At 51.7% G+C, this 14,718-nt stretch overlaps 1 protein-coding gene across 1 annotated transcript in view; it reads left to right on the plus strand.

Moving 5' to 3' along the window:
* The window catches only part of LOC102452610 (uncharacterized), a 227,754-nt gene that overhangs the window by 44,147 nt on the left and 168,889 nt on the right, over positions 1 to 14,718 (plus strand). Inside the window, exons 2-3 of the mRNA XM_089772994.1 lie at positions 13,025 to 13,172; positions 14,005 to 14,163. Coding sequence (XP_089629120.1) covers positions 13,025 to 13,172; positions 14,005 to 14,163 — 307 coding nt within the window. The remainder of the gene's footprint in view (positions 1 to 13,024; positions 13,173 to 14,004; positions 14,164 to 14,718) is intronic.

Genomic DNA, 14,718 nt, shown 5'->3' on the forward strand with positions numbered 1-14,718 from the left:
TGTGGCTCTCCAGCGTGAGTTTTGGACACGAGCCAAAAGAGGCGTAAGGAGGATGCTGCGAGGTCAGGCGAGCCACCTGCTGGCAGGAGCTGCCCGTGAGCCGCTGCCGTGACACACAAGGCCAAATAGCAGTGACCCCAAGAAGGTGAACTGCAGAAGGGGGGGTCCTCTGAGAGGGGACTGGACAGAGAGGAGACACCTCCGGACCAGGCTTGAGGGACCCTCGGCCCTTTTAGATGTGCCTGGGTGCCGAGCTGAGGGCAGCTTTCTTATTGTTTGGTTACATCTGTTGCAGCTAGCGAGTCTAAGGGGCGTGCAACCTCTTCTGCCTGCCCCTACTCAAGTGCTGTAGGTCCCCAAGCTTACCAGGCTGTGTCTAGACTGCATCCCTCTGCCGAGAGAGGGATGCAAATCAAGCACTTCGGAAGTACAAATGAGCCTGAGGTTTAAATATCCCGGGCTTCATTTGCATACTCACGTTCCCACGCTGTGCCAATCAGGCTCAGTGTCGAAAGGGAAAGTAAAGTATAGCCGGGGCTCTGCTGACAGTGGGGAGCTTTTTCCGCAGCTCCTGTGCTCCTCAAAAAACATGCCCAAAGCGAGTGCTGGCCACTATGGGAGACAGGATACTGGATCGGATGGATCACAGCTGTGCTCCGGCTCGGCAGGTCCTATGGCAGAGAAACGGAACAAATCACATTCCTAATCACGTACAGCCAGCTCTGCCGTTAGTGCGCAGGGAGCCCAGGACTTCCAGCACCAAAAGCACACCCCCCCCCCCCCCCCCCCGGTCCCTAAATAAAATAAGTAACATTCAGCTATAAGAAGTAACATTACTTCTCATTTTTCAGGTGGGGAAATTGAGTCACCCTGAGCTAGGGCTGTAAAATCCCGGTTAATCAGTTAACCAGTTAAATGTAATGTTACTTCTTATAGCTGAATGTTACTTCTTTTATTTAGGGATGGGGGAGGTTTGTGCTTTTGGTGCTGGAAGTCCTGGGCTCCCTGCCCGCTAACGGCTGGGCTGGCTGTGCGTGAATAAGAAGGTGGTTTGTTCCGTTTATCTGCCATAGGACTTGCCGAGCCGGAGCATACCTGTGGTCCATCCAGTCCAGTATCCTGTCTCTCATAGGGTACGTCTAAACTACATGCCTCCATCGACGGAGGCATGTAGATTTGCCAGATCGGCAGAGGGAAATGAAGCCGCGATTAAAATAATCGCGGCTTCATTTAAATTTAAATGGCTGCCCCGCTCTGCCGATCAGCTGTTTGTCGGCAGATCGAGGCAGTCTGGACGCGCCGCGCCGACAAAGAAGCCTTTCTTGATCGGCACAGGTATGCCTCGTGAAACCAGGTTTACCTGTGCCGATCAAGAAAGGCTTCTTTGTCGGCGCGTCCAGACTGCCCCGATCTGCCGACAAACAGCTGATCGGCAGAGCGGGGCAGCCATTTAAATTTAAATGAAGCCGCGATTATTTTAATCGCGGCTTCATTTCCCTCTGCCGATCTGGCTAATCTACATGCCTCCGTTGACGGAGGCATGTAGTTTAGACGTACCCATAGTGGCCAGCACTCACTCTGGGCATGTTTTTTCTCAGTAAATAGATTATTTGCCCAAAACCACATTTTTTTTCAGTTGAACGAAACTATTTGGGAACTCAGGTAAAATTTGGACAAAAATTTCCTCTGAAGAAAACTGGAGAAAAACTCCAAAAGAGCCAAAATATTTCATTTTGTCATTTTCAGAGTGAAACATTTTGAAACGATGTTTTGTTTAGAACTGTGGCTGGTTTTAGCATACAAACACACACCACCACCCAGGAAGGATAACAGAACTCTGAAAATGACACAAACGGTTTTGTTTTGGATCGAAAGAAGAGTTTTGTTTGGCCCAAATCAGAAAAATTTTGGTTTTTCATTTCCCTGAACAGAAACATGTAATTTTGGGTTGGCCAGAAACCAAAGAATTCTGGATTTTTATGCTATGGCCACTGACCTGAAAAATTGATTATTCACTCGAGCTTCAGAGGAGGATGCAAGAAACTCCACAGGAGGCACATCTGTGATCACCTGCCTTCTGCGCAGTCTTGCATGGATTGCTAACAGTTAAAGATTGGCATTAGCCCAGAATCTGGAATGTCAGGATCCCTTCCACAGGTAACGGTCTGTTCACACTTCCAGCAGGTTGCTCAATTGCGGTGGAAGAGGAATAGTTTGAAAATTATTCAAAGTTCCTTCATGTTTTTGAAATGACAAGATAGCAGAGATGGGAGGGACATGCTGTTTCTCTTGCTTAATCTCGGGAGTAGAAGATGCAGAGTTCGACTTGGCTGAACACACCACGAAGGCTGCTGAAATGAGCAGGCCTTGCTTTAATCACCTCTGCAGAGGCAGCACGCTGTGCAGTAGAGACGTCTGGGCCACGAGCGGGGGCTGCTGTCACAAACAGCTCTTTCAAGACGCTCAAGAGGATCGGGTTAGGCCATGTGTGCTCTCGTGCAGCACAAATCTCTCCTCTTCCTGCTCCAGTGGGTTTCTGAGGCCTGCTGGCTTATCCTGGCAGAGGAGAAACCAGCCAGATGAGGCTTGGCTAAAATAAATGAGTGGAAACCGGTTTCTGCTAAGTCTGCAGTGTGACGTTGATGCAGAAGGGCAGCATACGCACCACGGGGCGGTGACACACTGGTTCGGATCCCCCAGGTCACCTCTTCATGAAAGCTGGTGTGTCTGGGCGCGAGATGTCATTTAATTAGCCATCTATTCGGCTAGCAAAAGGTGGGAAGGTAGCAATGGCGTCTGATGGGACCATCGCATTTCTGCGCTGCCGATTGCTATGGGTTCCTAGTGCTGATCTCGCCCAAATGATGTACCTCGTTGAGGTCCCATTAGCTTTTTGCCTTGAGGTTAATGGATATTTTTATTATTCTCTCCCTCCTTTCACCTTCTGCATCCTTACCGCCTCCTTTGAGGGACTCCTGCTGTTTGCATTTTGATAGCATGGATGATGTCGCCACAGCTGGGGGCTGGTGGGGCTGATGGTTTTGCAGACAGGCTGTACTTTTGCAGGACCGCATCGTTGCCGGCTTCCTGGATGAGGGCGAGACCGTGTGGCAATGTTTCCTCTCGTTTTTTCCATCCATGCACGGAATACATTTTGTGTGATGTGCACCAAGGCATAGAATCATAGAACACTAGAACTGGAAGGGAGCGCGGGATGTCTTCGAGTCCAGTCCCCTGCCCTCACGGCAGGACCAAGCACCGTCTAGAATAATCATCCCTGACAGGTGTCTGTCTAATCCGCTCTTAAATATCGCCAGTGATGGAGATTCCACAACCTTCCTAAACAACTTATTCCAGTGTTTAACCACCCTGACAGGAAGGTTTTCCTAATCTCCAACCTAAACCCCACTTGCTGTAGTTTAAGCCCATGGCTTCTTGTCCTATCCTCAGAAGCCAAGGAGAACAATTTTTCTCCCTCCTCCTTGTGACACCATTTTAGGTACTTGAAAACTACCATGCCCCTCTCAGTCTTCTCCTTTCTAAATTAAACTCAATTATTTCAGTCTTCCCTCATAATTCATGTTCTCTAGACCTTTAATCATTCTCGTTGCTCTTTTCTGGACCTTCTCCAGTTTCTCCACATCTTTCCTGAAATGTGGTGCCCAGAACTGGACACAATACACCAACTGATGCCTAATCAGCGCAGAGTAGAGAGGAAGAATGACTTCTCGTGTCTTGTTCACATCACTCCTGTTAATGCAGCCCAGAAAGATAGTGATAGAAATGTAGCCGTGTTAGTCTGGGGTAGCTGAAGCAAAATGCAGGACAATGTAGCACTTTAAAGACTAACAAGATGGTTTATTAGATGATGAGCTTTCGTGGGCCAGACCCACTTCCTCAGATCAAATAGTGGAAGAAAATAGTCACAACCATATATACCAAAGGATACAATTAAAAAAATGAACACATATGAAAAGGACAAATCACATTTCAGAACAGGAAGGGGATGTGGGGGGGGGGAGAGGAGGAAGGAAGGTAAGTGTCTGTGAATTGACGACCTTCCCTTGCAACAAACCCCGTTGCCAGCTTTGTCCACATATTTATTCTGCTGATACCATTACTGGACCTAACCAAGTGAGTTATAAGATCAAGAACACATATTCCTGCGCATCCAGCAATATAATCTATGCTATCATGTGCCGAAAGTGTCCGCCTGCTATGTACATTGGACAAACATCTCAGACACTTCGCCAAAGGATTAATGCCCACAAAACAGATATCAGACAAGATCACAAAGAAAAAACAGTTTCTTGCCATTTTAACCAGAAAGGACACTCTCTCAATGACTTAACCACCTGCGTTCTGCTACAAAGACCTTTTACATCTGCACTTGAAAGGGAATCCTCTGAACTGTCATTCATGTTAAAATTTGACACTCTCCAAAGAGGATTGAACAAACACTTGAGAACTATCTTACACATTATCAAGATAGCTTTCCCAATTATCACCTCTAACACCATTAACTCACAAACATCCCACTCTTCCCACCTCTAATATCGTCAATTCACAGACACTTACCTTCCTTCCTCCCCCCCCCCCCCGCATCCCCCTCCTGTTCTGAAATGTGATTTGTCCTTTTCATATGTGTTCATTTTTTAAATTGTATCCTTTGGTATATATGGTTGTGACTATTATCTTCCACTATTTGATCTGAGGAAGTGGGTCTGGCCCACGAAAGCTCATCATCTAATAAACCATCTTGTTAGTCTTTAAAGTGCTACATTGTCCTGCATTTTGTCCCAGAAAGATGTTTGCTTTTTTTGCAACAGCATCACACTGTTGACTCATATTTAGTTTGTGGTCCACTATGACCCCTAGATCCCTTTCTGCTGTTCTCCTTCCCAGACAGTCGCTTCCCATTCTGTATGTGTGAAATTTATCTTTCCTTCCTAAGTGGAGCACTTTGCATTTGTCCTTATTAAACTTCATCCTGTTTACCTCCGACCATTTCTCCAGTTTGTTCAGATCATTTTGAATTATGACCCTGTCCTCCAAGGCAGTCGCAACCCCTCCCACCTTGGTATCATCTGCAAACTTAATAAGCATCCTCTCTATGCCAGCATCTAAATCATTGATGAAGATATTGAACAGACCCGGTCTCAAAATAGACCCCCGCGGAACCCCACTTGTTATGTATGTGCAGATGTGCACCACCAATCGAAACACATGCTGCTAGCTGTGGGTGGCATTTGAAACTCTGCTGGGTGGCCACCCAAGTGCACAGCTTGTGAGGACCCCTGCCATGTGGTATGTTCTGGCCTTCCACGCTCTGGAATGCAGCCGGACTCCCTTTGGGGTGACGTGTGCTTTGTGTCTCTCTGAATCTGGTTGAAAGGAATCTTATTCATTTCATGCTTCATTTTTGGTTTTGGTTGCTGTTTAAGGCCAGAGAAAGATTCCCTGTGCAAAGATTGGTGCTCTCTCTACGTGCCCACAGCTGCTACGGGACTGGTATTTCGACCACACTCCCCTGACATGATGCTGCAGTTCCAGCTTTGGGGAGGGGAGTTTCTAGTGTCCCTGTTCAGAAAAGCACTTAACTTCTGCTTAATTTACTTAACTTTACTTGTGCGCTTAACTTTACTCATGTGCTTTCCTGGCTAGGGGCCTGTGCTGATTTGGGCATTTGTCCATAACCTTAAGCATTCAGAAAAGCTTGAAAGTGAAGCACCTATTTACGTGCCTTCCTGAATCGGGGCAAAGCATGGGACGGTAATTCATCCCAAAGCGGGCGTCCGGTCACGGCCCTTAGCTGAAATTGCCAATGAGGAGATTAGTGAAGGGTGGTGGGGTGATGTAGACTGGCACCCATCAGCCCCACCACCCTCATTTTACCAATTCCTACTCAGAGCTGGGCAAAAATGTTTAAATTCAGAAACTTTCTGATGAGGGGGGAGGGGCTGAGTGTTTTCCCACCCAGCTCTGTTCACACCCAGACAAACTTCTCTTCCGCGCTAGCCTGTCAGTTTCGAGGAACAGAGCTGACAATTCCTTAATGCTCCGAGGAGCCGAAGCCTGCCTCCTTCCAGTCTGGCCCCTTTCTGGTTTTCTGATGCTCTTGTCTCTGGTTCTGGGAGCTGCTGTGTCTCTGCAGGATGAGACTTGCCCCATGACACCGCGATGCTGCATAACCTGGGGAGCCGGCTAACACCCAAATGCGTCGTGGACGCCACGCGTCTCCCTGCACATGCGCAGTGCTCCCGCTGGGCTGTGCTCTCCAGGAAAGCCCTGATGGCAGAGCTGCTACGTCCCAGCGTGAGAACTGGATCCAAACGGCTTCCTGCTCCGTTGACTTGTTACTCCCCAAAGCAGCAGATCTCAACTTTGGGCAGGCACCTTGCCAAGCCGCGGTTTGCCCCAGGGTGTTCATCTGCCCTGGAATAAATCTGGCACCTGCTCCACAGCGGGACACCGTGTGAAAGCAAAGGCTGGGTGTCTGCCCAGTGACTGCAGATGCTAGTGCAGATGGTACTGGCAGGGCTCCCTCTGACAAGTAATCGAGTAAGATTGTCCATGCCCTCCCACCGTCCTAATGCATCACCGGTGCCATAGGTGAGGAGGAGGATGCTGCTGCACCCCTGGGCTCCCGGCCCGGTGTCCCAGCTACGTCCCCTGCTGCTGGCCCCACGTCTGGGGACCCAGCTGCCACCCTGCTTTGCTGCCAGCTCTGCACCTAGGATCCTGGCTTCAGTCCTGCGCACGGGGGGCTCTGCTGGCCCCGGGGCAGGACAGGGATCGGACGGGGTGTCAGCACTGCCACTCTTAGAAATGTTCCTGCGCCGCTGGCCAGGAAAGCCCAGCGTCTTTGTACCAGGTGGGCCCAGTGCAGCGTTGTGGGGGACTATTGCCTTGTCCCAGTCCGCTAGCTGGTAGCACGTTATTTCCCGTTGTGTGTCATGCAGGTCAAGGCACAAACAAGGATGTGGTCCCAGAGCTCGCAGAGTTAGAAATGCTCTGCCCAGAGGTGACTCCCTTCCCCACCCGCTGCTTTGGTGGCCCTTGATTTCTGTCACAGCCTCTCCTCTGCCTTCTTGGCATGAGCTTGAACCATGAAACTGACAAGGAAGCTGGCTCCTGGCTCCCCAGCCGGGCTGCTGCCAGGTCTCCTCACTAAGCCAGGCTGGCACTCCGGCTCCTGGCTTAGGCTGCCCTCAGGGGTCCTGCTGCCCCCAGGGGTCCCGGCATGGCTTCTCCGTCGCCTGCATCGTCACTGCAAAATGGGAGGATTCCTGCTCCAATTGGGGTGACCCCCAGGCTTTAACACCCCTTCCCCCACAGCTGGGTCAGCTTTCTAGGCAGAGGTTCTTCTGTGTTGATGGTGGGGAGCGTTAGGTGATAACGAGGTAAGAGCCCCGGCTAACTGTGCAGTGTGGACGTACTTGGGTGCTGATTTGTTTGGGGTTGGAAAAGCAGAAGGTTCAGCTCCAGAGATTTGAGAAGAGCTGAAGCTCTGATGGGCATCAGATGCCAGCCCCCCTGCTGTCAATTATCCAGCTGCTGTGTACAATGGCCTATAGGAAAACCAGTTGGTCTGCGGGGGTGGGAGGAGAAAGGCTGGGCTAGAAAAAGAGGATCAAGAAAATGAAGGAGCGGGAGCTAGTCTGGGAGGCGGTCCAGCACTAGCCCGGGAGGGGAAAGGATTTGGATGCACTGGCAAGAAGCCATCAGAGAGGTCAGACAGCCCCGGCCTTTCCCATCTGTGCTCCTGGCTACAAGCAGCAAAGCCCCTTGCTCTGCGGAGGTGAGACTGGAAGACATGCCGATGGCACACGGAAGCCGCGGATGCTCCGGTGATGGGTGTCGGAGTGAAAGCCCCGGAGGGATGCTCCTTGAGCTGAGAGTTGAGCCTGTGAGCATGGCCTGGGTTTCAACTGACTTACGCCAGTATAACTGTTGGCCTCCGAGGAGTTGCTCCTACCTTACGCTGGGGTAAGTAGAGTCTGAACTGGGCATGAGGACGGCAGCTGGCGCACAAAGCCGTTTGGCTCTAAACAGTGTCTTTCATATCCAGCGCATCCCAAATTTCTGTGCACAGCACTGAAGGCAGTGGCGCTGCAGTGACTTTTAGTGCAAACTGTTACCTGCTTATGGATGCTAGAGCCTGTGTTGTCGAATCCCCTGTGTGGATTCCAATGGGCTGATGGTGGACAGAGGCGCTTGGACGGAGAGTAGAGAGACTTGTAGTTTATTCCTGGCTCTGCCACTGGCCTGCTGTATAACCTTAGGGAAGTCACTTTGCCTTTTCTCCTGGGACTCTGTCACTATGTGTATGCACAGCGGGGCCCCGATCTCCATTGGTGCCTCTAGGCACTGCCGCAATATGACTGTTAAATGCTCTGCTATAAGAGCAGGGTGACTTAATTTGCAACTGCAGCAATTACTCAGTGTGAGGGGGGCTGTGGTTTCTATGGAGCTGATCCGTGCAGTAGCTGTTTGGCTGTGTGATTGCACAGCGGGTGTACTTCCCTGCCTCGCTTGGCTGTGTCTGTCACCTCGCCACCAGCAAGAGAAGCCTCCTCTGGTAAAATACTGCGGTGTCGAATGCAATCATGTCATTGGTGGGCACCTTAGTTCTATAGCAGTGATTCCCAGTTTTATTTGGCCACGGAACCCTTTTAAACTCCAAAGAATTTTGTGGAACCCCTAATAGCAGTCTTAATTATGGAGCTGAAAAAGTAGACCACAAATAAGTAAGGATAATAATAAACAAATGCTAAACAAGGTCATGAGATCAACAGAAATGAAAATTGGTTTCAATAAAATTCATGTATCAGAGGGGTCGCCGTGTTAGTCTGAATCTGCAAAAGCGGCGAGGAGTCCTGTGGCACCTTATAGTCTAACAAGTGTTGGAGCATAAGCTTTCTTGGGCAAAGACCCACTTTATCAGATGCATGTAGAGGAAATTTCCAGAGGCAGGTATAAATATGCAGGCCAGAATCAGGCTGGAGATGACAAGGTGGATCCAATCAGGGAGGATTAATATTTATTATAATTATTATTATTATTTTAATAATAACATGTTATTGTAATGGATTTTTCTCGCGGAACCCTTATTTTCACTTCGTGGAACCCCAGGGTTCCCCAGAACACCATTTGGGAAACACTGTTCTATAGCAACGGCAGTAATCGGGGTGATTTTTTTCAGGTAATTTGGGGTCCCGGCATCAGCATTGGGGCCTCTTCTCATGCAGGGATTTTTTTAATGCTGGTGCGAATGGGCATCACGGGAGACTGAAGTCCTTTCCAGCAGTTACATTACCAGCAGTATAGTGATAGAAATGTAGCCGTGCTACATAGTCCTGTATTTTGTTTCATTACCAGCAGTAGCCGTCATGCTCCCCTAACAGGACCTGCAGTAAAAGCTTGTCAATGTGCCACCTACTTGCAAACCAGATCCCGATACGGGTGGCTGCTGCATGGGATGGTTTTTCAGGGTATGTCTAGACTACATGCCTCTGCCGACAGAGGCATGTAAATTAGACTGCCCAACATAGTCAATGAAGCAGGGATTTAAATATCTCCGGCTTCATTAAAATAAAAATGGCCGCCGCGCTGTGCCGGCTCAGCTGATAGTCTGCACAGCGCACGAGTCAAGACGCGGATCGGTCGACAAGAGAAGCCTTTGTCGACCGCTCCCTTATGCCTCGTGAAACGAGGTTTACAGGAACAGTCGACAAAAGCTTCCCTTGTCGGCCGATCCGCATCATGACTCGCACGCTGTGCCGACGATCAGCTGAGCCGACACGGTGCGGCGGCCATTTTTATTTTAATGAAGCCGGAGATATTTAAATCCTCGCTTCGTTGATTATGTTGGGTAGCCTATTTTACATGCTTCTGTCAGCAGAGGCGTGTAGTCTAGACATACCCTCAGATGTGAACGGGGATGAAATAACCGGGCTCATTAGGAAGTTAGCAGGAGATTCCTAGGGCACTGCCTACCCGCTGATGTGTTTTCTCTCCCTTCCTTTCAGGACCCACTTCAGCTTTGCTGAAACTCTGATTTAAAGCACAGATTCCCAGCCTAGGCTTTGTGGGGGGATGGGGACCCCGGCTTTTGCTGTTGTAATGGTTTAGAGAAGGCTGAGACACACCCTCCCACACTTACTGTTTTTTAAAATTCAAACAGTTTCATGAGCTTGATTCCAAACGTGGTTCCAAACTCAGTTCCATCACCATGCGCTCACCTCCGCCCCCTTTCCATTTGTCATGGGCACGGGGAATGCATTAAGCGCCGTATTACCCTGTGGCTGCTGTCCTTTCTTGGGGACATAGAAATCCAGTGTGGCCACACGGGCGTCTGTTATCGTCCCTACCCCAGACCCAGGGCTGAACCCTCCTTTTTAGCTCGCTGGCTGCTGGCCTTGCAAATGTTTTGCTCAAGCTGGTGTTAACCTGTGCGTGCATCTGACCACACTGTTTGTCCCACTGCCTCCTTTAAAATGGCTGGGTAGAATTCTGGCGGAGTCTAGAGTAGCAATTCCCAACCTTCTCCAGATGGGGACCTGTTTTGACAATTCAGGAAGACTTGGTGACCCAAGGCAGTTCAAAAACAGGGGGAGGAGGGAGGGCAGAGTCACCTGGCGAGACACTTGGCGACCCATATTTGGGTCCCGACCCATAAGTTGGGAAACCCTGGTCTAGCGTGTTTGGAAACTGGACCCGTGAACCGAACAGCTCACCCAGTTGGTTCCAGTAGAGATGCTAAATTCAGATTAATTGGCTAATCGAATAGTCAATGCAATTTGCATTGACTATTTGATGAGTCAATAAGGGCGCCTTCACCTTTGAAGTGCAGCAACAGCCCCAGAGTCTGAGCTGAGCAGCTGAGTCCCCAGCTGACCCTAGGCTGGGGAGACCTGGCCTGGAACGTGCCATGGCTTTGCTGGGCTTGGCAGCAACAATTGAACCCATTTCCCGAAGCCGCGGAGTAGCTTGTCCAAGTCCTTGCCGTGGATGGAGCCGGAGAGGCGAGCATGCCTGTTGGCCATATGTGCTCCTGCCATGCACCCTGGATGCTTGGGCAGTGACATGGGTGCAATGCAGTTGTCATGGGCTTGTTCCCACCCCCGGACTCAGCAAAGGGCTGCCGTGTGGCTTGTGTGCTTTCATCCGGAGCATGATCTGCTCTCCCTGCGATGGGGCGCTACCGCGAGTGTGTTATTGTGTTAAGTGCGTTACTGCGACGGTCCTTCCCTCTGCCTGCTTGGGATTCCAGCGGGCGTGTCCGCGGTCTCACGGGTGCTGCAGGAACCTTTCCTGGGCTCTCACTGGGTCCTGGCTCATTTTGTAGCAGGCATGATGCCCGCTTTTGGAGGAACCTCCCCCCCCCCCCCGAGCTGTCTTTTCGAGGGAGCAGCTCAGTGCCAGCAAGGAGTGTCCCTCTGGCCCAACCTAAGGGGTGTGGCCAAGGGGCGTGGCCATACCCCAGCCACAATAGCCGATCACTGAAAAGAGAGCTGGGGTTCTCCAGCGCCCAAGGGGGGGCTGACATTAGGGATGTAATCGTCTAGTCGATTAACCCATTAACCGATAAGCAAAAGCTTATCAGTTAATGCTATAGACGACACGCATTTCCTCCTCCCCCTGCCAGTACATTTGTTAGCAGGCTGGCCAGCAGCCTGGCACAGTCCTGGCTTGCAATGGGTCTGGGGCCTACCCTGCTGCAGCTCTGCATTTAAAGTGTATTAAGAGCCAGGCAGGCAGGCAGCCCAGCCCACAATGGGTCTGGGAGCTTCGACCTCCTCCCCACAACGGGGCTGCTGCACTGGCTCTCCTCACGGACTAGTTCCCGCCTGACACCTACGCTGCTACCTCTGATACAGAGGCAGCACGGAGTGGCAGGGGGCTTCTTGGATGTGGGGCGGGAGTGCACTGGCTGCCGGCCCCACCCTGGAGATTATAGAATAGTTGACTAGCTGATAAGAATTCATGAGGTTAATCGACTATTCCATGAACCGATATTTAACAGCCCTGGGTGACATCTGTCCATGGCGTCCTCTCCCTTTTCTTGCCATCACCTTGTGTTTGCAAAGCTACATGTGTCCTTCCTTTCGGGGATGTGAGAACCCTGCTGTGAGGATGGCCGGGGTCCAAGGAAGGCCTCTCATTCTGCTAGGTGCAGCATAGGGAGAGCTCGGTTTCAGACATCCCTGGGAGTAGAGCGGTACCCTCGGGGCGGCGCAATGCAACGCTGAGCACAGCAGTGAGGAGAGAGGCAGTTAACACAAGTCCTTGAGTCTGCTAGTTCCCGTGAGCCAGGTGGAGCAGAGGTTGTAGGGGGCTGTGTGGCTGGCAGGAATATGGATGAACAATAGCATCTGGGATGTGACAGGGTAGCCAGTTACCCGGTAAGCCTCACCCTTAACGGCAGCCCCCACACTGCTTCTGCCCAGTGCGAGCTTGCCGACAGCTCCCCCGCCTGCGCCTGCGAGGGTGCCGACCCCCAGCCCGTGGACCCGCAACCTGCGCAGGCTGCCAGCAAGCTGCTCCTGCCTATGGTGCGGGGGCCACTCCAGCCCGGCTGTGGCAGGTGGGGGGTTGCTCTACACCAGCCGGCTGGAAAGGTCCCCCCTCCCCCCCGCCAACTCTGTTTAATCAGTTACCCGGTTAAACTTAACATTTAACTGGTTAACTCATTAAATGGGATTTTACATCACTCCTTAAGGCATCTTCTTCCACTGAATCACTAGGCGGCATTTTCAGGTGCGTCTTGCTGCAGGTCACTCTGGAAGATGAGAGTCTCACAGCCCTGGGACACGTCTCTGGGCAGCCCTGCCCTGTTCCTAGACACGCTCCTTCTCCGTCTGAAAGCCCTTCCAAAGGGCTGTTTCCTGTTGGAGACCATGTCCCTGTGGCCTCCCGTACAGCCCCTTGCCAGTGGCTAGTGATGTGACCAGAACACTGGCAGGAGGCTGCATTCAACATTTCGCATCTCTCTCTCCTTTTTGCCTCCTGCCCCGGGCAGGTGAAGTGAACTTGCTGGACAGGCTGACTTCTTCCGCCCAGGACCTCAGCAACGTTTCTCTCAGTTACGACGACGCCAACTGCAGCGTCTTGGCAGTCGGGCAGTACTCCACCTTGAGCATCTCCACCCGGGAGGCCTTCGGCGACAGGTAGGCTGACTTCCCCGGGGCTCAAAATCTGGCTCCCTGCACGCCTGGGGATTTGGGCCTTTACCGTCGGGCCTTCCTGCCCTCCCCTCCTTGGGACTTGTCTTCATTGCCACCGGAGGGTGCATGGCAGCTGGTGTAGACAGGCCTGTGTTTGCCGAGCTCTAGCTAGCTCACTACAAATAGACAGCAAGAAGTCACACCGCGGCCTGCAGCACCTACCCAGGGGACTGAGGGGAGGCTGGCCGGTCCGTAGCTCCCCCAATTCTCCGTCTTCCCTTTTTAAAGCTGGGCATGACATTTGCCTTTTTCCAGTGGTCCGGAAACTCCCCCGATTGTCACGAGTTTTCCAAAGTAATGGCCAATGGCTCTGCAATCGCATCAGCCAACTCCCTCAGCACCCTCGGCTGCGTTAGCTCTGGCCCCATGGATCTGTGTATGTGCAACTTTTCTTAATAGTTCTTACCCTGTTCTTTCTCCACCGAGGGCTGCCCACCTCCTCCCCATACTGTGCTGCCTGGTGCAGCAGGCTGGGGGCTGACCTTGTCTGTGAAGACAGAGGCAAAAAAGCATCAAGTACTTCAGCCTTTCCCACATCTTGTGCCACTAGGTTACCGCCCCCATCCAGTAAGGACCCCACTCCTTCCCTGACCACCTTGTCGCCCCTGCTGAAATCTGTCCCGTGGCTTCCTTCCTTCTTCCCTTTCCAGGGCTTGGCTGTGCAAGCTGAATGATGGACTTTGACTGTAGTTTCTGTGTGACACACTCAGAATGACGGAAGGATCCGTTGTCACCCACCTGCTACAGGGCACTGTGGTTTGCTTCCCTCCCCTAGGTTTGCAGATGAGCTGAGCCTGTTGGTGAAACTTAGGTACTCTCTGAAGGAGGAGACCAGCCTCTTGACCATCCTGAGTCACCGTAACCATGTGCTGTTCCAGATCAGGGTGAAGCCCCACGCCGTGGTCTTTGTCAGCACTCGGCGGCGACATTATGAGTAAGTTCCAGCTGAGCGCTTCAGTTCCTCTCCCCACGCGGCAGGGGCAGGAAAGGGGGCATTTTCAATGGCAGGCCCTGCAGCGGAGCCTGCCTTATACTCAGATGTGGGGGCAACGGGGTAGCTGCCCGGGCAAGCGAGCACAAGGCTCTCGGTTAGGCTGGTGCTGCTACATGTCGTTCGGGGTTTGCACCCACGTATCCATCCACTGCCCACTCGCGTGCCTCTTCGGAAGGTTGACCAGGGTGTCGTGCCCATGCAGACGTGCGCTAGCTCCAGACGTTAGTTGACAGAGGGAAAGGCTCTTGGAGTGCCCAGGTCTGAGTCACCTTTTTACCCCCCGAGTGGAGAATTCTTGCTTGTGCTTCACTGGGTGTCTGCTCCCTGAGACCACCAGCCTGTTAGCCATGCAAGTGCACTCCTCTGGGCTCTGATAAAGATCATGAAGATGCTGCGGCCTCAGGCACCTCTGCCCTCATCCTTGCTGGCTTTTAACCGTCGCGCATGTTTGAATAACAGGCTTGGATGCTTTGGATGGGAATCTAGAAAACAACA

The sequence above is a fragment of the Pelodiscus sinensis genome, chromosome 23 (genome assembly GCF_052426305.1).
Source record: "Pelodiscus sinensis isolate ZL-2025 chromosome 23, ASM5242630v1, whole genome shotgun sequence".
Classification (NCBI taxonomy): Eukaryota; Metazoa; Chordata; order Testudines; family Trionychidae; genus Pelodiscus; species Pelodiscus sinensis.